This window comes from Typopeltis vanoorti, chromosome 20 (assembly GCF_054136105.1).
Source record: "Typopeltis vanoorti isolate ZY-2024b chromosome 20, IOZ_Tvanoo_1.0, whole genome shotgun sequence".
Lineage (NCBI taxonomy): Eukaryota > Metazoa > Arthropoda > Arachnida > Uropygi > Thelyphonidae > Typopeltis > Typopeltis vanoorti.
In genome coordinates this window covers 91,544,216-91,569,222 of record NC_143568.1, presented here as the reverse complement: position 1 = coordinate 91,569,222, position 25,007 = coordinate 91,544,216, and the positions used below count along the sequence as shown (strand labels likewise).

The window sequence follows — 25,007 nt, the reverse complement described above, 5'->3', positions numbered from 1 at the left end:
TGATAGAAAGGAACATATTATAGTATGCGAGAAGTACGATGAAAGGCTGGGACTTTCCAAAAATGAGAACGGTGTTACCAGGAATAATCAGAAAAATGGATGGAAGTGCTTGTGATGCCAATAATAGAAGTGACGTGGAAGAGCTTAGGCAAGAGTTAATGAAAATAAGAAATCAAGTTGTGCATGGAGGAGGAAATTTAACATTTAAAGAAGAGCATAACTAATGTAAATGACAAGGAAGTTAATAAGAAGCAAGTATTTAAGGATGACAAGGCTGCTTTATATGGTGACTCACTCATTAAAAGGTGTGGTAAAAAATAAATGCACAAGACATGTTTTTACAGGTGGTAAAAACATGTCTTGTAAAAACAGGTGATAAAATATCAGATGCTTTTCGTAGAAATAAGGAACAGGCATCAGAATTAGTGGTAGTGGTGGGAACAAACAACTTGAGTAGTGAGACGAAGAATGTTGAAAGGGATTGGGGAAAGTGGTTCATTTGTTGAACCACTTTCCCCATACACAGATATGACAGTAGTGAACTGAGAAGGAGAGCAATGATATTCAATAACAAGATAGCTCAATTGTGTCAGGCAGAGGTGTTCAATTTATGAATGTATGGAATGAATTCTAAGGGAAGTTAGAATGGTTCAAAGCTGATGGAATGCATTGAATAGGTTTGGTGTTGGTCAGTTGGAGCGATTGTTTACTAAAAGTACACAGGGTTCGTACCATTACGAGTCAGAGAGATTGAGAAGCAAGTTGGAGAAGGACAGGAGGAGGATGGATACAAAAGGTGAGGAAGTGATTATAGCAGATCAAAGTGATGCAGTACAAAACAGTGGGGATGATAAGAATATAAATGAAAATCAGAATCAGGATCAAGGAAACAGAGATGGTCAGGATAAAGAGATAAGTGCATTATAGCAGAAAGTAAAAAGTGATCAACTGTGTAGATGAGTTGGCCTCAGAGAATGAAGAATTGTTATTCTTGTATAACAAATGTATGGAGTATCAGAAATAAAAGGGCTGAATTTGCAGCATTGACTGAAACAGTATGCCCAAAGGTAATTGGCATAAGTGAAACTTGGTTGACTGAGAATGATATACTGTCAGGACTTGAAACGGTGGGATATAGAATTTTTTGAAAGGATAAGAAGATGAGTAGAGGGAGAGTATTGTTAATGGTAGCAGAGAAATTGTGTCCTTCAAGAGTTGAAGTAAAAAATAGTATTGTGTGTGAAGATGAGATAATAGAATAGAGTACATCTAATAGGATGTTGTTATAGGCGAGGGAATGTGGAGAATACTGATTGTGAAATGTTTAAACAAATTTGGGCAAGTAAAAGATGGGAGATTTTAATTATAGGAATGCGGATTGGAAAGAAGAGATAGTGTATAGTAACAAAGAGAGAATTTGTTGAGTTTCTGCAGGATAACTATCTAAAGAAGCATGTGATGGAAGAAACACAAGGTTTATCAGCATTAGATTTGGTGATATCTTGGCAGGATATCACTGCAAATGAGGTATCAAACACTGCCACCTGTTAGTGAAAGTGATCATGAGGTACTGGTTTGGAAGGTAGTCGAACAGAAAAAATTTGTTATCAAGAAGGTCTATATGTTGAACTATAAGGTGGGTGGATTATCAGAAGCTTCATAGTCACCTAGCATCAATACATTGGGTTAATGAATCGTGTAGAAAAGATGTTGACAGTGCATGCATGGGAAATAAGTCAGTATCTAACACGAGCAATGCATACTAAGAGTTAAGTGAATAAATAAAGTAGAGTATGTGCTCATGTCGTTAGTTCAGGTGACTGAGGAAGGTGTTTAAATTTTGGCAGCCATGTGGCAAGATAACAAAAACATCGTCAACATATCTAAACTAAACTGTAGGTTTTAAAGTAACGGAATCTAGAGCTTATTACTCAAAAATTTCGTATTATTATAAAAGTTAGCAATTGTGGAGGGGGATGGGAATAGTGATGAGCCCATGGCTGTACCTTCTTTTGGTAGGTAAAAATTATTTTGCCATACAAAAAATAACCAGAACATAGTATGTGGGCAAAGAGTTGTATTAGGCAGAAATTTGTTCTGTAAGAGAAAAATTGTGTCCCTGATTGAGACATTTGTGAAAAGAGCAGGAATGTCAAACTTACTAATAAATCATCTTTACCGAGCGTTATGTTTTTCATTTTGTTTATGAAGTGTTGTGTTCTTTATATAGGAGGGAGGAATGACCTATCAACTCCGAGTGTCGACGCTAATTTCTTGGCTAGTCAATAAATAATTAGGACTGTCTATATGTTCTGCTATGGCTGATTAGTTGAAGATCATGTAGTGAACGTTGGAAACCCCATATGTTCTGGGAGAGCAGGCATAATGTGATAAGTTTTTTTAACAATGTCTGATGGCCTAAAAGTAACAGACTTAAGTAACTTAAGTTTTCTTCTTAACCCTTAGATGGATTATAGCTCACAAGTTGATAAGTGCTGCTATCAAAGATTATATTCATTTTATGAATATAAGCAGATCTGTTTAGGATGATCATAGCACTAACCTTTGTCAAACTTAATTATATCCTATCCTTATTTACTTTAATGACGTGACAGCTGCTAGTTCTGTTTTAGTGAGATTGCTATATATTATGGCTTTTGTATTATTCAAAATATTACTGGGTTCTAAGCAAATTTTATCAGCTTTATTATTTGGAAGAAATTTAATGCCTCTTTCTATGTGGTATATAATATCTGGTTTATTAACATTCTAGGTGCTGACGAAGTTTATGCCTTCATTAAATAGTGCAAGTTCACTGTTATTTAGGGTGTGGCTAGATAGGTTGATCACATGGCCATTGCTTCCATGTAGTTGGTCACTCATCTCCCTTGTTGGGAGTTCGCTGCTGCTAGAGTGACATGCTGGGGAAGAGATATCCTGATTGGTTATTATTATCATCATCATCATCACGTAACACCTCCAGGGAGTCCAAAGACTCATCGAGGAAGGGCACCTACTCTACAACTCTCCATCAATCACAGCTTCCTTCATCATCTACACCAAAGCTAGGACTTTATTAACAATGGTTAATAAAACACTGCTGACCACCACCACTAGTATTTTCACAGATAATCACAAACATCCATGTCCATGGCAGGATTTGAGCCTGCAGCCTTTTGGCTGGAGAGTGGATACACTAACTACTCAGCCAACCAGGCTAGCATTTATATTTGTATGATTGGCATTCAGATTTTGCAGTTGTTTTAATACATGAAATTTAGCCTTTAAGTTTTTCTTTATTCACTTTTCACAGTGTGTTTAGCTGAGTTATCAGTAACCCTTTCAAGGGCATTCCAAATATCAAGATTCATATAACTAGAGAGTTCAGATTGCAAATTTAAAACTTGATTTTGGGCCATTGCTAGATTTTTGCAGGCTGTTTGAATTTACTCAAGTATTGCTTTCTCTGTATGAACAGAGATTTGAAGCACTTTGATGGAAGTAAATTTCTTTTTCAGTTTGATGCAGTTAGGAATAAGATTGCAGTTTCTGCACCTCTTCAAAAAACCCAGCCGATTGATCATAAGTGAAACTTGTATCTTCAGTTTAAAAAGGTAATAATTGCAATGCCTATAACATTCCTATGAATTACAAGAATCCTTTCCTTCATAGTTACAGAGTTATCAGCATTCATTATTGGAAAGAAAAAAAATCACAGAAACAACTACATTATGGAAGGACCTTATTGTTCCTCTCAGATGAATACAACCCCAGCTCTTCTAGGAACATTAACATTCCATTTTTTCTCTCTCTAACTACTTGCATGCATGCGACACTTCCAGTATTAATTTTTTTTTTTTAATACCAGCATGATAAATGTTAATCAGATTTCCAGAGATAGTCCTCAGCTTATTCAATACTTGGTCCACAGTTTCAATGTATAATAGTTTCCAATCACTGTCAAGATCTTTAATATGTGGGTTTATCACAAAACCATTCATAGGAAATTGGTGATTAATAGAATGCAAATAGTTATGCATGATTATTGCAAGGTATGATATTACTTACTTTAGTCTGACTAGATAATGCAAGTTGTAACTTATTCAATTCAATGAGCTTCTGATTTAATAATAAATGCATGTTATCTGCACGTGTTGCAGATTCTCTAGCTCTTTCCTCTGCTTCTTGAAGACGATGCAACAGCCTCTCTGATGTCAGTTTATTATTTGAAGCTACCTATAAAAGTAAAACAATATGCTATTAAAGGATAATTGCATAAGATTGCTTCTTGATTCAATATAATATTATTAATATATTCTATTTATATACAAAATTTTGTTTTCATTCATATTGTATAAACAGAAGTTTGCGCATATTTATATTCGTGAGTACTGAAAGCAGCTGACTTAACTGCTTCATCACAGTCTAGAAGCAATGTTACAGTATAACTATATTTGATCACCATCTAGACATGATTTAATTACTGAAATTTCAACATTAGAAATGGTAAGTTAAAGATTGGCGGCTGGCCTTTTTAAAGAGATGCAGAGACAATAACCTTATTCCTATCTGCATCAGGCTAAAAAAGAAATTTACTTCCGCTAAAGCACTCCGTATTTATGACCGCACAGAAAAAGCAATGCTCAGAGAACGATTCCAAACAGCCCGCCAAAACCTAGCAACAACACAAAATCTGGTTTCAAAATTGCAATCTGAACTATATTAATCCAGGCATTCTACAAGTACTTGAAAGAATTACTGACAATTCAGCCAAATATACCCTGGAAAAGAATAAAGAAAAACTCTAGACCAAATTCCAGAGTTTGAAACAACGGCAAAATATGGCAACCAATCACAGGAATCCATCCAATCAGAAGACCTCCTCCCCGATAAACAACAAACAAGGGAACAAGAAGTGACCGACCACCGGCAAGCAAGAACCATGTGATCAACCTATCAATCCACACCCTGAACAACGCTGAATTTACGCTACTGAATAAAGGACTTAACTATGCAATAGCACCTAAAAAAGGTAAACAAATTGGATTTTATCTACCACATAGAAAGAGCCATGAGGTCCCTACCTGACAACATAGCTGATAAAATACAATTAAAAACTAATAATGTCCTGAACACTAAAAAAACCATACAGAACAATCTCACAAAAACAGAACTAGCAGGATATTAGTTTCTAATAATGTTGGGTTATAATTTACCAGCTTATATGTGTTGTTATCGGCTACTAGTTGATTCATCTGAAGTCAGACTGTCTTCCTTGACAGGTCAACATACGTACTTCAGATGAATCAACTAGTAGCCGATAACAACACATATAAGCTGGTAAATTATAACCCAACAAAAAAGATAAAGGATAAAACAGAGAAACTACTTAAGTCCGTCACTTCTTGGCCACCAGACACATTTAAAAAACTCAAACCCCACTACGCCCCCCCCCCCAGAATATATATGGGGTCCCAAAAATACACAAACAAAATGTGCCCCTTCGATCAATCGTGGAAGGAATAGACAGTCCCAATTACCACTTAGCCAAGAAATTAGAAGCAAAACTTAAGGAGTTGGTAGGTCATTCTCCCTCCTACATAAAAAAACACACAACACTTTATAAACAAAATTAAAAACATGGCACTTGACAAAGACTACTTAGTCAGTTTCAACGTTTCTGCCCTTTTCACTAATGTCCCCATCAATGACACAATTCTCCTAATACAGAACAAATTTTCGCCTGACATTACTGCCCTCTTTGCCCACGCGCTACAGTCCAGTTACTTCGTGTTGCAAAACAAATTTTACCTACAAAAAGAAGGTACAGCCATGGGCTCACCAATATCCCCTCCCAATCGCTAACTTCTACATGGAAACCTTTGAGCAAAGGACTCTTGATTCCACCACAAGACCGCCAGTCTGGCTTAGATACGTTGATGATGTGTTCGCGATCTGGCTGCACTGGTGACAAACGCTAAACACATTCCTTAGCCACCTGAACAAACAACATGAATGCATACAATTTACCATTGAAATCGAAAATCAAAATTTGCTCCAGTTCCTAGACACTAGTCACACATCTTCCTTCAGGCAGTCTATCCTTCACGGTCTACCGAAAACTGACACACACACACACTGGCCAATACATACATGCTAATTCATACCACCACCCATAACAAAAATATGGAGTCATTAACACCCTTAAAAACAGAGCTACAACAATTTGCTCTAACCAACAAGCCCTGAAACAAGAACTGAAAATCATCAGTGACACATTCATAAATAATAGCTATAACAAAAATACTATTAATAAAATACTCCATAAAACAACAACAAAAACGAATCTAGATTATTACAGTAAAACCATAGCCATCCCATACATTAAAGGGTTATCAGAAAAAAATCAACAGAATCCTACAACATTATAACCTCAATGCCACCTTTAATCCACCCACTGAACTTAAAACCATATTCAACTCCTTTGAGGATCCTCTCCTCCCATTAGCACATCCTGGAGTCTATTGCATCTGCTGCACCCGTAAATTACTGTACATTGGTGAAACAGGACGGACAATCCCCATATGCAAGAAAGAACACATCAGACACATTAAATGTAACCATTATGGTGAAGCAGGCCTCTCAGACCACACGCTCAACACCTTACACCAAATCAACTGGAAAAGCACCGCTCTTTACACCACACAAAAACCTGGTATGAAAGGAAATTTAAGGAAGCCTGTGAAATCCTGATAAACCACCCAAATATCAACAACAAAGATGGCATGAAAATTCCAAGGATCTGGATGGCACATATTCAGCCTACCTAATATATAAGATCCAGCATAAGTCAGGACACTAACCAATCTTCAGCTAGTATTAGAAACCATTCCATACCAAGTGACTGGAATATACCAGTATAATCATGATGTTAATATATGTATATAGTAGATACTTGTTGTTGCACCCAATGTATTTCTACAACCAACAGATAACACTAACAATAGGACTCTAGCGTTGACGTATAATTTTTTTTTATTTTTTTTCCCCCATCAGCGGTCAGGCCAACAATTGTTGTAGCGGTTGTTCAGTATCTTTAACAAACCAGTTTGATTGTAGTGTAGCTTGTTTTCTGTGTATAGTTGTATGTTCCAGAAGATGACCTTGACATAAAGGTCGAAATGTCGAATGTAGATTTTAGTTATATTAAACTAAAGTTTTTATTCTAACACTGTAGTTGTCTCCATAATTTTCAAAATGCATTTTAATTCAGTGTTGTGTGAAGTTGAAATTAACAGGATAATATATCTGATAGGATGCTGTTCTAGGCCAGGGAATGTAGAGAATACTTGTGAAATGTTTAGGCAAATTGGTTGGCATGTAAAAAGAAGGTGGTCTTGATGGGAGACTTTAATTACAGGAATATAGAATGGAAGGAGGAGGAGAGAGTATATGGGAACAAAGAGAATGAGTTTGTTGCATTTCTGAGAGATATCCTAAGCAGCATGTGACTGAAGCAACCAGAGGCTTTAATGTTTTGGATTTGGTGATAACTTCACAAGATAGTTGTTAACGAGGTATATTAATACTGCCACCAGTTAGTGAGGGTGATCATGAGGTACTTTCACCAGGGAGTGGTGAAACAAGAAAAGTTTACTGCCAAAAATAAGCAAAACAAAAATTCCAACAACAGACACTTGTATCCAAGACTGAAAAAAAAAAAAAAAAAAAATGCAGCACAATTTACAATAAAAAAAAGCCACACTATACACTATTTAAAAACACTGTTTAGCACAGCTCAAATCTACTGCTACGTTCACTTGCAACACTCACTATAATGTTTAATTTAATCCATATAATTTGTAGTGCTTGGAAAAACTTTTCCCTAGGCACCTACCTTGTCACATGCCTTTTATGTGACCTTATATGTACTTATTATTCCTGATACCTCCAAGGAGTCTGAAGACTCATCGCGGGAGGACACCTACAAGTACAATATGTACTTAACTGACAATTGTCAGTTAAGTACATATTGTACTTGTACTTAATATGTACTTAACTGACAATTGTCAGTTAAGTACATATCCTTATTATATTTGCATGATTTCTCAACTATTTGTCATAAAGTGAAAATCTGATTCTGACAAACAACCCCTATTTGGCCTGAATCCAGCTTGTTCTTTGCAAGTTTCTCTTCCACAATTCTTCTCTTCACAAGTATACTTGCATATATCTTAAGTGAGACCACTTAGACAAATTCCTCTAATTCTCGCATTCAGTTTCATTTCCCCCTGTCTCTCTTTTTTTATAATTTTTTTTTTTTATTGATGGAACTATGAGCTCTAATCTAACCACCTGGAATTCAACTTTCTGACCAGGCCCTCGCAAATATGCAGAAGCCATTGCAAAAGTTTTATATTTCTATATGTGAGCATTTCTGGCCAAATATCTACTCCATGCACCTTTCCATATTTCAGGTTTTTTGATAACTTTCTACCTCAAGTATAGATATGTATATATTATACACAAAACACACTTGCTCCTGTTTGTATTCCCAATATTTTCCACTACTGTTCTGTCACTGCTTATTAAAGTCTTTCAAAGTAACTAGTATATCCTTATCTTCAGTTTTCATGTTTCCTTTATCATTGATTCTGTTTACAGTACTCTTTCCTCCATTTCCAAGTTTTTTCAGAACATTTTGTCACCTTCCTGATATTAATCTTCCATATTCTTACTGATCTTCCCCTGGTTTTTGTTTAGCTATTTTACACACTAATTAGTTCTTACATTTTTCTCTGTATTCCTTTAGGGCATCTGCCAACTTATTGCTAAGAACTCTTGGTATGCTTTCTTCTTTTCCAGTATCACTAACTTCTTGTGTCCACCACAGTGTTCTTTTCTCTCCTTGCAAACAAGGATAGAAAAATAAGCACATGCCTCCCTCCTCGAAATCAGTGTTCTCTTCAGTTTGCCACTGATACTCCAAGGGTTGGTTCGTGTGTTGTTCTTGTGGAGAAGTTCTACAGAGAATAGTGGGAGATCAGGGGAGAACCAGAGGTCATCCCTGGAAACTGTATAAAGAGGGTGTGAGTAGGGGAGTGAGAGGCAGGTTTTATTCGTGCCGAGTTGCGAATGATTGGAATGCCTTGCCTGAGGGTGTGGTGTCTGCAAGAGTTTCAGTGTGTTTAAGACACGGTATGATGAGATGTGTGTGTGATAAAAGGACCTCCCAGATGAGTCTTTGACTCCATGAGGTCTTGTTTAATAATAATAATTGTGTTTGAATTCATTCTTTCCTGAATAAAGCTCAGTTTACCTATAAAAGCCACACAAGTGCAATTTTTTTAAAACTTTAAAATATTGTTCTTTTCAATGTGATATTAATTTATCATAATTAAAATTAAGTGATTATCACTTCTAATTTCATATCCTGCGTGTACTCTTGTATCCTAAAACCAGCATGAAGATATCGCTATCGGCAATAAGAGTCAATGAGGCTTTTCTTGTGTCGTCTCTCTGTGCATCATCTTTATGTTGGAACATGGTGTTAGTAATGACTAGTCGATATCCTAAACAGAAATCCAACAGTACCTACCATTATTAAAATTTTCTCATTTATATACATGGTAGGTTTCATTTCATACTCTGTATGGATCTCTAACAAGGACTACTCTTTCATTTTCTTTATATCAGTTGTCTGCACTAATTACTCAAAAAAATTCCACTTCTTCCTTAGGAGAACCTTCCAATCAAGAAGTTTATCTTCATATTTGAATGTCCTGAATATTTTTCTTTGTCAACTAATTTTTTTTTTTTTAATTTTTTAAATAACTAAACCTGTGGCAAGATCATAATTAAAAGAAACACACGTATTAACCACAGTGAAAATTATTTAATGTAAATATTTCATCCTAAGTATCTTAGGATATCATCAGTACAGTAATTTAAACAATAATAGAAATAACATACTACAGTTAGGGCGCATGATTACAATAGAATCTCATTAAACGTTCATAACATGTTACAGAAGTAAAAAAAAAAAAAAAAACTAATAATTATTTTACACAATTTTGTATGACAATTTCCCCATACTTGAGGAACAGGAAGAACGTTGTTGCGGTTTAAATTTGGTCTGTGGAGTAGAGCTTCAGAACGTTCTTTATATAAACATTCATATGTAAAAGTTTAGACTTTTCCCAATGGATCCTATGGCTTGGATTTTCAATTCTGTGTTGAGAGAGGCTAGATTTTTGCAGTTTAAAAAGACGAATGTGGTCCTGATGTTCCGAGATGCGTTTCAAGACCACATTCGTCTTTTTAAACTGCAAAAATCTAGCCTCTCTCAACACAGAATTGAAAATCCAAGCCATAGGATCCATTGGGAAAAGTCTAAACTTTTACATAGATCTTTATATAAATATGAAGATTTATATAAAGAAAGTTCTGAAGCCCTACTCCACAGACCAAATTTAAACCGCAATGACATTCTTACTATTCCTAAAGTATGGGAAATTGTCATACAAAATTATGTAAAATAATTATTATTAGTGTTTTTTTTTTTTTTTTTTTTTTTTTTTTTACTTCTGTAACATGTTATGCACGTTTAATGAGATTCTATTGTAATCATGCGCCCTAACTGTACGTTATTCCTATTATTGTTTAAACTACTATACTGATGATGTCCTAAGATACTTAGGATGAAATATTTACATTAAATAATTTTCACTGTGGTTAATATGTGTGTTTCTTTTAATTTTGTCAACTAAGTCCAATTGCCAGCTCATCCTCATTCATTCAGTGCATACCTATTAATGGGGGTACCACATGAAGGCAAGGACTGGACATTAATTAATGACAGTGGCCTAGTCAGTTCTCAATATCCCTTAAAGGCAATGGAGTCTCCTCTCAGTTATCTGGCTCTGACCATTAAGATCTCATTACATGTATTTTAAAGGCTAATTTGACTTTAAATGCTTTAACTCCAAAATGAAAGATTCCTCCAGCAGATGAATACATGAATTACTTTGGAACACTTACTCATTAGATCCAGATATCTTCACATTTTAAGAGATAAAAGTTAAAAATAGAACAGTACTTACATGCATGGAAGACTTTTGAGGTATGTGATCCACATCATCTCCATTCTCTATCACAATATCACCATTTGGCTGGTGATGCACATTTTCTAACTGGCCTAGTTTTCCTCTGAGCTCAGCATTTTCCTTACGCAGTCTCTTTAACTCCAGATCCTGTCGATCAAGCTTTGTGGCCATTTCAGATACATGTTTTTCTGTTTCCTAAAAAAAAAAAGAAAATAAATAAATAAAACAAATAAATAAAAATAATTACAAGTCAAAGTTGATCCTATCTTCCCAGGTATAAGACTTTAGGACTAAATATACTGCCAAAAGTTAAAAGTGAGAAGAAACTATAAGAGGAATGAATTTTAAAATTACCGAGTATAGAAGCCTGAATAACAAGAAGAGAATATGGATATTTGTTTCAGTAAGGAAATACCATGAGTAGACATTAATTAAAATTATAATCACAGAATTAACTCACGTAAAATATTATTTATTAGTAGAATTTTAGGCGAGTTAATTCCATTATTATAATTTTAATTACAGATCCGATGGTCTATGTCTATCCCCTTTGTGGGAGATAGTACTTTATAAATCAGCTAATCTTTCCTAACTTTTTATATTATATATTTTTTTTTTTTAAGTTAAGAAATTTGACCTTTTTTAGTTATCTTATATTAGCTACTTAGGTGGCACCTTTTGGAATTGTCAGTTATTGTTTAATTAGTTTTATGCATATAAAGAAGATGCCTGTGATACTCAGGCAAAACTTCTAATAAATAATATTAACTTGTTTTTAATTGGTGACATGAAAAGCTAGTCCAGATTTATGTGGATGGCTCCAGAAACCCACTCACCACCGACAAGTTATCATGGACAAGTGGAGAATGAATTTTCAGCTCTGTTCTAAATGTGTTCAAAACTTATTGCGTTATTTTCTTCGCATAATTTCCCTTTTTTTTTTTTTTTTTTTTTTTCAATTTATAAAACATCATTCCCTATCAATTTGATCTTCCAACGAATGTAATAAAGAAGAAGTTTTATTTTCAACCAAGAGATGGTGTCTTATATAATTGGTTTAGTAATTGCACAGATATCTTGACATTTCCCAAGTGTGAAGTAATTCTAATCTATGACAACAGGTAGCACTATATCTCTCTCACCCTTTGTTACAAAGGGAAGCCTCCTCTGTGTTCAGATTTTCAAACTACATTTTATTTTGCATAACTTGCAAGTCATCTCCATTCTTATAAAAATTAGAGATAATCTAAAAATTAATTTAACAGAACTGATTTTCATTTATTTCACTGTCAACTGTAATTCTCCCAAACACCTTCTTTAACCCTTAGTAGGTATGCAGTAGTATTGACGTAAGTTTATTTTCACAGTGCACAACATGAATTACTTTAGTGTATACTTGAACATACAGGATGAAAAGGCGTTTTAATAATGTTATTTAAAATGCACAGTTGTCTTGCAAAGCTGAGCTGGAGACTGGATCACGTCTTTCCTACTGAATTATTTTTATGGATATTATTATTACATCACACCTCCAGGGAGTCCAAAGACTTATCGCGGGAGGACATCTACTCTGGAACTCTTCATCTCACTACTCCACCAACCTTCATCTAACACCAATGCCATCTATCACCACTAGTACTTTCACAGACAATCACAAATATCCATGCCGGGATTCAAACTTGCAGCCTTTTGGCTGGAGGTTCGAATTCGAGTTTCATTGTTTGAATGAACAATGAAAGGAAGGGAATGCAAACTACATTCGAGTTTTTTTTTTTTTTTGAGTGCAAAACCAATGGAAAAAATTACAGGACAAGAAAATATTGAAAGCACTGGAAAGATTTCTCTTGTTTTGTTAACTAAAAACAAAATGTGCTTTCATGACAAATGGCTCAAGGCATTCAAGTGGTTGTAAGAAAAAGACAAAAAATTCTTTGTCTTTTTGGGTCAAGCAGGATGTGGATGTCATGCATCAGTAGATTAACATGAGTGCAGGTCGAGCAATTATTGTGGGAGACTGCAAGTATGGGAACAAAAGTTATTATTATTACGTGACACCTCTAGGGAGTCCAAAGACATCGAGGGAGGGCTTGCTCTACAACTCTGTCTCCACCACTCAATCCACCAACGCCATCTACCGCCCACCACCTCCACTAGTACTTTCACTGAAAATCACAAACATCCTTGCCCATAGTGGGATTCAAACCCGCAGCCTTTTGGCTGGAGAGTGGATACGCTAACCACTCGGCCAACCAGGCTGGCAGAAGGTTGGAAGAAGAAAAGAGGGAAAGGACAAGATGGAAGCAGAGTAGTTGCTAAGGAATAATTATTTTGTATGTGAAGAAAGACACAGTCAGATAAAGTGACCATGCAATCTTATTCTGCAAGGTTGCAAAAAAACACTATAGAGTATTGTATCCTTTCTTGGAGAATTCTACATGAATTCCCCAAGAAAGGGAACATCCAAACTATTATTCACAAAAACCTACCATACCTCTCCTTAAACTAATTCACAGTCAGAAAACAACTAATTCTGGAATTCCACTTATTCACCACTCTCCATGCAAAAAAATCTGGTTTATGTCACTACTAATCAACTCTTAGGCAACTTTCATAGATAGCACCTAGTTCTCTGACTATTTATCATATTTAAAAATTTACTTTGCATCAATTTTATAAAACCGTTTTAAAAACTTAAGGTTCTATCGTGTCTCCTCTTTTCCACTTATCAACTAAACTTTGTAAACCACAGACCTGTCACCAGCTTAGTCACTCATCTCTGAATCCTCTCTACCAACTACTGATCCCAAAGAAACCTAGGTGACCAAATCTGTGCACAGCAGTCAAATCTCAAGGCCTTATCCAGAGGGATAATAACTTTTCTATCTTTGCTTATTGGAGTATTTTTCAGCATCCAACTAAACCTTTGAGCTATTTTATCAACTTTTGCAATATGCCCTCTGAACCTCAACTCTGTCTACCATTATCTCCAAGTCTCTAGCCTCATCAATTTTCTGCAAACCATTGCCATTTGTAATACATAGTATGCAGCCTTTTCAACTCTAAGTGCATAACTTTACATTTTGCAACATTAAATTAACAATCACTGTTCTTTGCCTATAATGCCAATTTATTTATTTAAATCATGTAGGATATTTACATCATACCTTTTTAACATTTTACATTTCAACTATTGCCCTCCCTAGTTTCACATTAGCAAACAACTGAATATCCTCTCTTAAATCTTTCCCTATATCATTGATATACAATTAAATTGTGACATTTGTACAAAACCTTGAGGTTATCCACTAGTCATTCTCATTGTCTTAGATTCCACTCCACCATATACTACTCTCTGGTGCCTGTCAGCCACCTGCCTATCCATGCTACAAGCTCATATCCATTCCCATTTGCTCCAACTTTTGTGATAGTTTGTGGTATTCTGTCAAATGCCTTTGCAAAGTCCAGAATATCATAGTATAGCCATTTCATTCATCCAATTCTGCTGTCACTATTATAAAATGTGAATAAATTACTAAAGACAGGAACTACCTTTTACAAAGCTGTGCTGCTATAGAGAATTGTATCCCTATCCACCCAATGCTGGATTTGACCTTTAACCAACCTTTTCCAGTATTTTAACTATCACTCCTGATATATTAATTGGTCTGTACTTTGCCAGATCTATCTTACCCTCTTTCCACTCCCCTGGGACCTTGCTAAAGCCAAGACAGAGTGATCAACTTCAGGACTAGTGCCAATTCTCTTGCATAATCAGATAGTACACATCCATAATGGGACTGGAGTATAAACAGAGCAGTCCCACTGCTCTGTTCATATTTTTCAGTACACTGAACACCTCCTGTTCGTCTAGCTCAATTTTGATACGCATCTGTTACATCAGGAACTAAAAAATCTCCATTTGGATGATACACTTTTGCCAGATGATCAATGCAGCAACTCAACTATTTCTTTTGCCTCTTTCACCTTCCTAACACGAGCATGATAGGAAGGTGACAAAATTTGGTTTATAAAACTCCTTTAACATCTTAAATATCTATCATATCCCCTCTTTTCCACCTATCAATAAACTTTATAACTCAAACTTACAAGCTATCCTCATAAGAAGCATTCCACAGACCTTCTTACCAAAATTAAGTTATATAAAGCTATAAAGTTATCACAGACTTAAGAGGCAGCTTGGAGCAGAATCATGGCTTAAGAGACTACAAGGAAAGAATGTCAGAAGTGCATGCAAAGTGGTCAGGGATTATTTAAAGAGGTATCAGACTGTATACCCATGGTCAGGAGGATAAGCCAAAAGTGGTTGAATAAAAATATAAAGCAGGAGCTGTAAAAAACATTCTGGAGAGAATATAAAGAAAAAGGTGATCAGCATGCTCATGAGCAGTACAGAGTGCAGGCAAGAAGATTGACTAATATGGTAAGGCCAAATCAAATTATGAGAGAATCTTAGTTAAGGCCAAAGTAAATCCAAATTTTTTTATTTTAATTTTATGTGTGTGTAACAAGTAAGAGGAAGAAAGATTATGAAAGAATAGGAAGAAATAGTTGAGTGATCACTTCGCAAGGGTGTATCATCTAGGTGGAGAATTTGCTGCCATAGATGTGACAGAATGCAAGAACTGAGGTAGATGAACAGGAGGTGCTCAGCATATTGAAAAAATATCAATGTAAATACAGCAGTGGTAGTGGATGGCATGTTTGCTGTGTGCTATGTAGATGTGGAAGAGAACTGGCAGAACCTCTGATGAAGTTCTTTAATCTAAGTCTCAGCACTGGTAAGGTTCTGAGGGAATGGAAAGAAGACAAGATAGTTCCATTACATAAAGGTGACTCCAAGACAGAATTAACAAATTACAGAACCAATTAATATCTCAGGAATTGTGGTCAAAGTATTGGAAAAGTTAGTTAAAAAGGTAAAATCCAGAAACAGGTGGATAAGAATAAGATATTCCATAGTGGGCAGCATGGCTTTGTAAAGAAGGTAGGTCCCTGCCTTCATAATTGACTCACATTTTATAATAGTTGCAGCAGAATTAGATTTGGGAAGTGGCTACACCACAATATGCAAGACTTTGCAAAGGCATGGGAAAATTACAAAACTTGGAGCAAATGAGAATGGATATAAAGCTAGTGGCATGGGGGGGGTTAAGGGCTGACAGACACCAGAGAGCAGTATATGACTGTTGAATCCAGGAGAATGAGGGTTGTTTAATTGAATGCCTCAGGGTTTTATATTTAGGCCACTACTTTAATTTGTATATTAATGATATAGAGAATGAATGCTTTGAGGGGGGTGGGATTATTATCATCAGCTGACCTCCATGGAGTCAGCCTCATCATGGGAGGTACACACTGTTACACACAATGCTCATCCAACCGTGCTTTAAACTGATTCAGTGTATCTACATTGACAACACACTCAGGCAATGCATTCCACTCACCAGCCCCTCTGCATGTAAAGAACCTTCTCACTCCTCTGCTCATACCCTCTTTATACAGTTTCCAGCAATGGCCTCTTGTTCTATCCCTCTCTCCCACTAGGAAAAATTTCTTCCATGTCAACCTGATAACAACCCCCAACTAGCTTATATGTCTCAGTTGTATCCCCTCCCTCGTCCTATTCACAAATATTTAATTGATTGCCGATTATGCAAAACCTGCAAGATCTATGCAAAAAATATGCAAAATCTTGCAGGATGATTTAAACGAACTGGCATTGCATGTGAAGATAATGATTATCAGTTTAATGTTGCAAAACTGTAGGTTATCACTTCTGGTTGAAAAGATTACATGCTGTGTTTATCACATTATTGTACTAAATTGCAGGAAATTGATGTGGCTAGGGACGATGGTGGAAGAGTTGAAACTCTCTCTCACACACACACACACACACACACAGACAGACAGACAGACAGAGAGAATTATCATTCTTTATAAGGCTATGATTCAGCTGCATCTTGACTACTGTGCACAGATTTGGTCACCTGGGTTTCTTGGGGATCAGGAGGTGGTGATAGAATTCAAAAAGATGAATGACCAAACTGCTGGTGATATATGTGGAATGTTCCTTATGAGGATGAAGGCATCTAGGGTGCAAAATTTCGTTAAAAAGACAGAAAAGAGGCCTCTGGATATACTAGAAAATTATATTAAAAGGGTTCTATAAGAATGATACCAAAGAAATTTTTCAATAGACAATGAATAGAGAATTAGGAGTTCATTCTTGGAAGTTGTGTGGTTAGTATGGGTGTACTAGTGGAATGAATTGCCAGGAACAATGAGCTCTTGAACAGTGAACAAATTTCAAGAGGTATCATAAGAATGGTGTGTATACCATAATGAGTCTTCTGACTATGGAGTTACTTGTTTATCCTCTTCATAGATCATGGCACATAAAGCCAAGATAAATTTCTTCCAGATACCTCTGTCTTGCGCCACAAATTCATCTCTCTAGCTATCCCAACCAGCCATTCTTCTTTCCTTTTCTGTCATTCTCTGCCAACTTAATCTAGGCCTTCCCTTTTTCCTAACTGAATCCATGTCAAACTATTCTTGGAATCTCTCTCTCTGCTATCCATTCTCATTACATGTCCAATCCATTCTTCATCTGCATTTTATTTATTTTTACTTCATTTCTCGTGGAAAGGCTTAGACGTTGGTTATGCATTTTTTACTAAATCATTTAAGGAAATTACAACGTCAACTAGGATATACATTAAAATAAATTTTAATATACTTCAATATTTCGGCAACGTCACGTTGCCATTTTCAAGAAACTTAAGAACAAGGCACGTGCACGCAGGCACAACAAACAGTAAATGAAGAAGAAGCAGGAAGCAATTATTTCTCCTAAAGTCTTGATGGTGCCCCCTAGCGGTCAATGGTATTCTTGGGCAATTGGGCTGAAGGTCTTCTGATGTAGGTTTCCCAAATTTGAGGCAGTCTCATGCAGCCAAATTTGTTGAGGTTTGGATTGTTTCTTAGGGCTGAAGCTGATTCCATGAAAAGCCTTTCATATTTGTATTTACTACGGTGTATTATCATCGTGGCTTTCTTCCACCGTATTCTATAGAAGGTGTCCAGCGCATGGTCAGCAAAACCAGAGTGGCTGTATTGGTGAAACCGGATGTAGTCCTTGTGTTCTGAAATTCTGATATTTGCTGTCCTGCCTGTTTGGCCAAAGTAGGACAGCTTACAGTTACAAGGGACCTGGTATACACCAGGTAGGTCTGGGGGGGGGTCTTTAGTAGAGCGGATAAGGGATGCCAATTTTTTTATATGGTCTGTAACAAGAAATTAAGTCATGTTTTTTTATTTAGGATTTTTGTAATTGGACTTAACTTCTTGTTACAGACCATATAAAAAATTAGCCTCCCTTATCTGCTCTACTAAAGACCAACCTTCTCCCCCTTGACCTACCTGGTGTATACAACAAATTAATACAATAAAATTTTACTTCATTTTTTGCTTGGTTTATGTAAGTCATCGTTTGTTATACTTTGGGACCAAAATATTTTTAATATTTTATACAAACATTTTGTTTGCAAACTAATTCAGCTTTTTTTTTTTTTTTAAATCAGTTTTCATGTCACTGATATGGCCTTCACATTGCTATTTAAGATCTTTATTTCATTTATTATGATATTTGGATGATTTCATACATTAATTTTCTGAAAGCAGAATTTGTTTTTATATTCATATATCTCTGTCAGTTCCACCTTCAATATCTACATTTGCTCCCAAGTATGTAAAATTCTAACTTCTGAATGTTGACTGATTTTAATTTGTGGCATTTGCTGTTCAAATTTAAGAACTTTCAGATTTTGATTGTATATCAGCATATTGTGATGATATATGCTATGTTGGCTACATAATTTAGATCTTCCAACTGTGTTAGTCATTGTAGGAAGAAGAATTATATGGAATCCTATGTTAAACAGTAAACTAAACATTGCACAATCTGGTCTCTCACCACTCTTTATCTCAAACCATTCCAATGTCTGCTGTGCAATAACAACTTTACTTCCTTTATACATTTCTTTGATTATTCTCACATATGTCACATTCATGGAGCTACCCAATATAACAATAAATTTGGGGAATCCCCATGGAATATAAAAGGAAGCACAAAACTGATTTTTTTTTTCCCAAAAAAAAATTTCCCCATGGTGGGATTCGAACCAGCAGCCTTTTGGCTGGAGAGCGAATACACTAACCACTTGGCCAACCAGGCCAAGTGGTTAGTGTATACGCTCTCCAATTAAAATAATTAAGCTAAATCTTAAGCTTAATTGTTTAAGGTTATTTTTAAACTGATCTGCCTTGGAAGCAATTCTGAAATTAATGAATTATCCATTTGTTACCAACCTGCTATTGTTCTAGTTTATTTACTGTACCCTGATGTTTAAGAAAAGATATTAAAAAAATTATTCCAATATGCACTACTAGAATAAGTACTGAAAAGCACTCTTTCAGAGAAAGATTATGCTAATCTCAACAGCATATGGGCCCTCCTTTACTCTAGATCACATTATCTTTCTAGACATTTCTCTACCAGCATTTGATAAGTCAAATTTTGGATCATTCCTCCTGCAACATTATCACTATTCCATGCTATTAGTTGAATACATTCATCTGGCTTGCACTTAACATTCTATTTATTTATTTATTTATTTATTATTTTTTTTTTGGCATTTCCCTCAAATAATGTTACAATAACACTTACAGTATATTATTATTAATATTATTCAGGCCTCCATGGAGTCAAAAGACTCATCGTGGGAGGTCCTTCCTAAGAACATAAAGTCTGTAAAGACTCATCGAGGGGAGGTCCCCCCCCCCTAAGAAACACAAAGTCTATCATACCACTCCTTAAACTCATGGACCGTTCTTGCTCTCGCCACTCCATCAAGCAATGCATTCCACGGTTCAACCACCCTCCACGCAAAGAAACCACTCCTCGCCCTCTTGCTCACAGTTTCCTTTCGTAACTTCCAGGGATGGCCTGTTGTCATCATTCCTTCCCGCTGTTCAACCAAGCAAAAGAACTCCCCGGTGTCAACCCTGTAACCACCTCTCAACAGTTTAAAAGTCTCAATCATATCACCTCTCCTATCCACCAAACTCTGCAGTCCACATTCCCTCAGCCGATCCTCATAACTTTCCTTGTACAGTCCTGAAACCATCTTTGTCATCCGTCTTTGAATCCTTTCCACAGTTAATTTATCCCCTTCAAATCCTGGGGACCAAATCTGAGAACAATAGTCCAAGTGTGGTCTGATCAGAGACTTATACAATGGAATGATAACTCTCATAATTGCAGCAATCCTCTGTGTTACCTTCACCACCTTTGCAATATGTCCCCTAAACTTCAGGTTTCTATCAATCATCAACCCCAAATCTCTTGTCTCCCCTACTTCCTCCAGTATAACTCCTCCCATAGAGGATGCAGCATCCCATCAATGTTTCCAAAACCTCAAGACCTTACATTTTGCTGCATTAAACTGAAACCCCCATTCATTTGCCCGCCTATCTAGCTTATTCAAATCCTCTTGCAGGGCTACCACATCTGCACTATTACTAATAATCCTTCCCAGCTTCTCATCTGCAAACAACTGAATATCCCCTTGCAATTCACTGGCAATGTCATTGATATAAAGGTTAAACAATATAGGTCCTAGTACTGAGCCCTGTGGGACCCCACTTGTAACCCTCTGCCTCCTTGAAACTGCTCCACCATACACAACTCTCTGATACCTATCAGACAGCCAATCCTGAATACAGTTCACCAATCTGACATCCAGACCCATGTGCTGCAACTTAAATATCAGCTTATCATGTGGCACCCTGTCAAATGCCTTTGCTAAGTCTAAGAAAATTGCAGTATATGCCTTTCCCTCATCTAACGTTCTTGTAACTTTATTATAAAAGGCTAGCATATTGCTAAAACGAGAGTGCCCTTTCACAAATCCATGTTGACTCTCACAGATAACATTACCCATATCTGCCCAATGCTGTATACGGTCCCTCACTACTTTTTCCAAGATCTTAACAATTACTGATGACATATGACAGTGTTAATAGAATGGATCTATTCTGCAAACTACCATAACAAAAAAGCTGCAATATCCAAGAAGTGTCTTACCATATCTGTCAATATTCGTTCTTTCATGATAAAGAGCTCCAGACTTAAACCTCTGCTATCAGACTTCATAGCTAGTATGATGCAGTCTGGTAACTTTTACAACCCATGTTCTCCCTCACCTACTCAAAACTGATAAAGGAAAAAAAAAAAAAAAAAAAAACAATTTTCTGCTCTATATCAGGACTTCCAATGCTCTACTAACTATCCTATCATGGTCCTAACAGGCACTTAAGTGCCCATGACCTTTCCAAGTATTCTTGGACTTTGCAACCGTAACTCGAGGATAAGGTGGTTAGCCCTATGCCTCCCGATGTGTCCTATGTCTGTTCACGGGGCTGGTTTGCATGTTCTGAGGGACGAAAAATCCAAGTTTCTGAGTGAATAAACCCACTACCTCCATGTGAGCCTGTCTAACTCACTTTTCGTCAAAAGAGACCAGATAAAGGTTCCTCACGTCACTGACAGGAATCTAATCCAGGTCTTCAAACCAAAGGACTCTGTTAACTGTCATTAGTAAAGATATGGAACTCAGTGGCACTGTATAGTTGAATTCTATGACCAATTTTTGGCTTATATACAGCTGCTCCTCCATACAGAGATCATGTATAGAACTGCATTGTGTCTTATTCACCAAGTCCCATGTCTCAATTTCTAATTAATCATTTCCACAGATTGCCCAGATTTTGTTATTGCCCTCTCCAGCATTCTTTGGGTACTTGTGTTAGATTTCTAAGTTTTCTATATGTTGTTATTTCTCGCTGTTGTGGCATTCTATGCCCATATTTCCATTCTTATACTTCCATAATATTGCTTATGGTTGAATCAATCTTTTGCCCATATCATGGACAGGTAAGCTGCTGATGTGTGTATAACATGACACTATCTCTCATCTAATTTCTTTTCTGCATGCTACTGACAGTCTACTACTCCAGGAGTATTTTTCACTTTGCCTTAAATAGCAGTATAATTCATGTGCAATGAATAAAATGCACATTTCACTTTATTCTAAAATAGAGGATATCCCAACACTCGGACAATGAAAAAAAACTCTGCATTTATACTAAGAAATTTACAATTAAAAAAAAAAAAAAATCTCAAATAAGAATTTATCCAAAATGAAGACTTCAGTTTAGTGCAAAACTTACTTGTTTCAATTGTGCTATTTCTTCATCCTTTCTTTTTTCTAAATCAACCAGGCTGGAGCTTCTTTCTGATTTTTCTTTCTTGTATTGAAGTTGCAATTCTGACAAAGCCTTAAGAGTGAAAAAAAACGTTGAGCATAAAAATGGGTTTTCTGTTAGTAAAAAAAAGCATTTAAGTTGCCTATTAATTTATGGAAGGTTCATGAAAAACTAAAAATTAGTTACTGTAGAATTAATTTAACAGGAAATTTTTTTTCTGTATAGCCATCTACAAAAACAAATCTAATAAGCTCCATATTTGCTATATGCAAATTTATTACAAATTATTCCTTTGGTTGTAGAGTTTGTTAGTGAATCAACTGTAGTTACATCTGTAATTTTCTATTGTATTCTATATGGAAAGCTTTTTTTTCATATAGAGCATTAGTTGATAAAGATCTTGCAGGATTTCTAATTTTTGAAAAAAGATACCTGTGGGATTATTATAAACAAATTACATGATAACCACAATAATTAATTTTAATGAAGGTACAGATATTTTGTATGGAAAATAAAAGTATATAGAAACAAGTAAATCAAAGAACGAATACAAAATACAGACAATTGGTTTGCCAATTAAAAATAGTTGCCGTGAGCTAGAAATTAATATATTAAAACTATTTTTCATGTTTATATAAAATGAGTCTCCCAAACTTTGGGGAGAGGATAGAGAGAGATAATCCTTCAGATTCAGGTTAGACTGATGTAAATAGGGTTTGCAACCTTTTTTTTTTTTTTTTGAAAAGGCGTTCATATTTAAAAGTGCTTCTATGGAGAAGATGAGCTTCATCCCACCGGATACTGTTTTTAGTGTCAATACTATGCAGTGCCAGACCAGACTTGAGATTTCACATATTCAATGTAATATTGATGTTCATTAATTGTTCTTAATTGAGCCATTAGTAGCAGAGGCTCTACCAATCGACCAACCTTTTGCCGGCAAGCATCTTGCTTCACCCCTCAAGACATAAATGTCAATTCATACACTTCTAGATGTTGTAATGTGTTCATTAATAGAACGTTTTGAACAACTAAAAACATATTATGATAATTTCAATTTCTTGTATAGATTACTACAAATTAATAATGAAGATTTACAAAAAAATTATGATGATTTTAAGATTCTCTTGAAGGATGACAACAAAGATGTAAATGCAATAGAACTATATGACGAGTTATGTGCTTTCCGGGATATTTTTCAGAAGGATAATTTAAATATTCAAAACCCTTTCGATATTTTTAATTTTATTGTGCCCAATAATTTATCTTCCCCTCACTTTTCAATTGCTTTAAGAATACTATTAACAGTGGTGTGTTGGTAAATTTTTAACAACTGGCTCGCTTTATGAAAAATTTGATTCTTCACAAAGTTCTATTGTATCTCCAGATGTCTTTGTTTCTGCTTCTTCAAATTTTGTCCTTTTAATGTTTAAAGTTTCGTTCTATTTCATTTTTTCAACTAACGGCTATCCGCTTTTTCAACTGCAAAACTCTAACCCCGATTAAAATTATTTTAATTATTAAAAAAAAAAAAAGAAAAAACCGAAATAAAAACATATATTAAAGAAAATTTTCCTATATTACCTACAACTTACCTATTATCAAATGAAATCCTGAACAAAAAAAATGTAACACTAATATTACCACTCTTAGTCCATCAAATGACCAGAGACTGTAGCCGTTGTGACGAATTTTTGTATTTATCGATAGTGCAACAATGTTTCATTTCCAAGAACCTAATGTTGAAAATTCGGTGAAAAAATAAGGCATTGTTTATTCAAATACCCAGTTCGGGAGTTTTGATAATATGTTTGTGTTTTAATGAATACAGACATTGTTTAGTAAATAAAATCTTTTCCAAATTCCTGTTTGTAATTTGAGTTTGTGTATTCTCCTTTATGCATTTATTTGTGATAATAATAATATATGTAAGTGTTTATTATACATTTTCAAAATATTTACAAGTATATACCACCATTCATCATCTATCCTTTCATAAAGAATTTTAATAACCGGCTTGCTAAATTTGAAAAATTTTAACTAACAGCTCGCATGAGCTGTCCCCAACACACCACTGACTATTAACCTTACCTGTTAGTGTAGTGAGCAGTGAACGTTCCTTTTCCAAGTCGAAATTGATTAAAACCTACTTAAGAACAAGTATGTCACAAAAAAGGCTTGTTAGTTTGGCGTTAATAGCTATTGAAAATGATATATGTGTGGAATTAGACATTAAGACCATTATTTCTAATTTTGTGAATATGAAATCAAAACCCCTAAATTTTTAATAAAAAAAATTTCAAGTATATTTATGTAATTTAATTTATTTTCTGTTGTTCTGTAAAGATGTTATTTTTTGAATACTTATATTAAATGTTCTAATTATTTCTGAATTCTTTTATTATTTTTTCATCTATCTTGAGTTTCTTTATTTTCCTAAAAGATAATTACACTTATAAAAATTATTAAATTTTTTTTTTTTTTTTTTTTTTTTTTTTTTTTTTTTTTTTTACAAGTTACTAAGAATTTAGTAACTTGTAAAATGAAAGAATT

The 25,007-nt window shown here is 35.2% G+C and overlaps 1 protein-coding gene across 1 annotated transcript in view; it reads right to left on the bottom strand.

Annotated features, from left to right (window-relative positions):
• Positions 1-25,007, bottom strand: part of LOC150095647 (uncharacterized) — an 88,111-nt gene that overhangs the window by 18,315 nt on the left and 44,789 nt on the right. The window contains exons 2-4 of the mRNA XM_090410187.1: positions 22,419-22,526; positions 11,103-11,300; positions 4,069-4,236 (exon numbers count right to left, since the gene is read on the bottom strand). Coding sequence (XP_090266313.1) covers positions 4,069-4,236; positions 11,103-11,300; positions 22,419-22,526 — 474 coding nt within the window. The remainder of the gene's footprint in view (positions 1-4,068; positions 4,237-11,102; positions 11,301-22,418; positions 22,527-25,007) is intronic.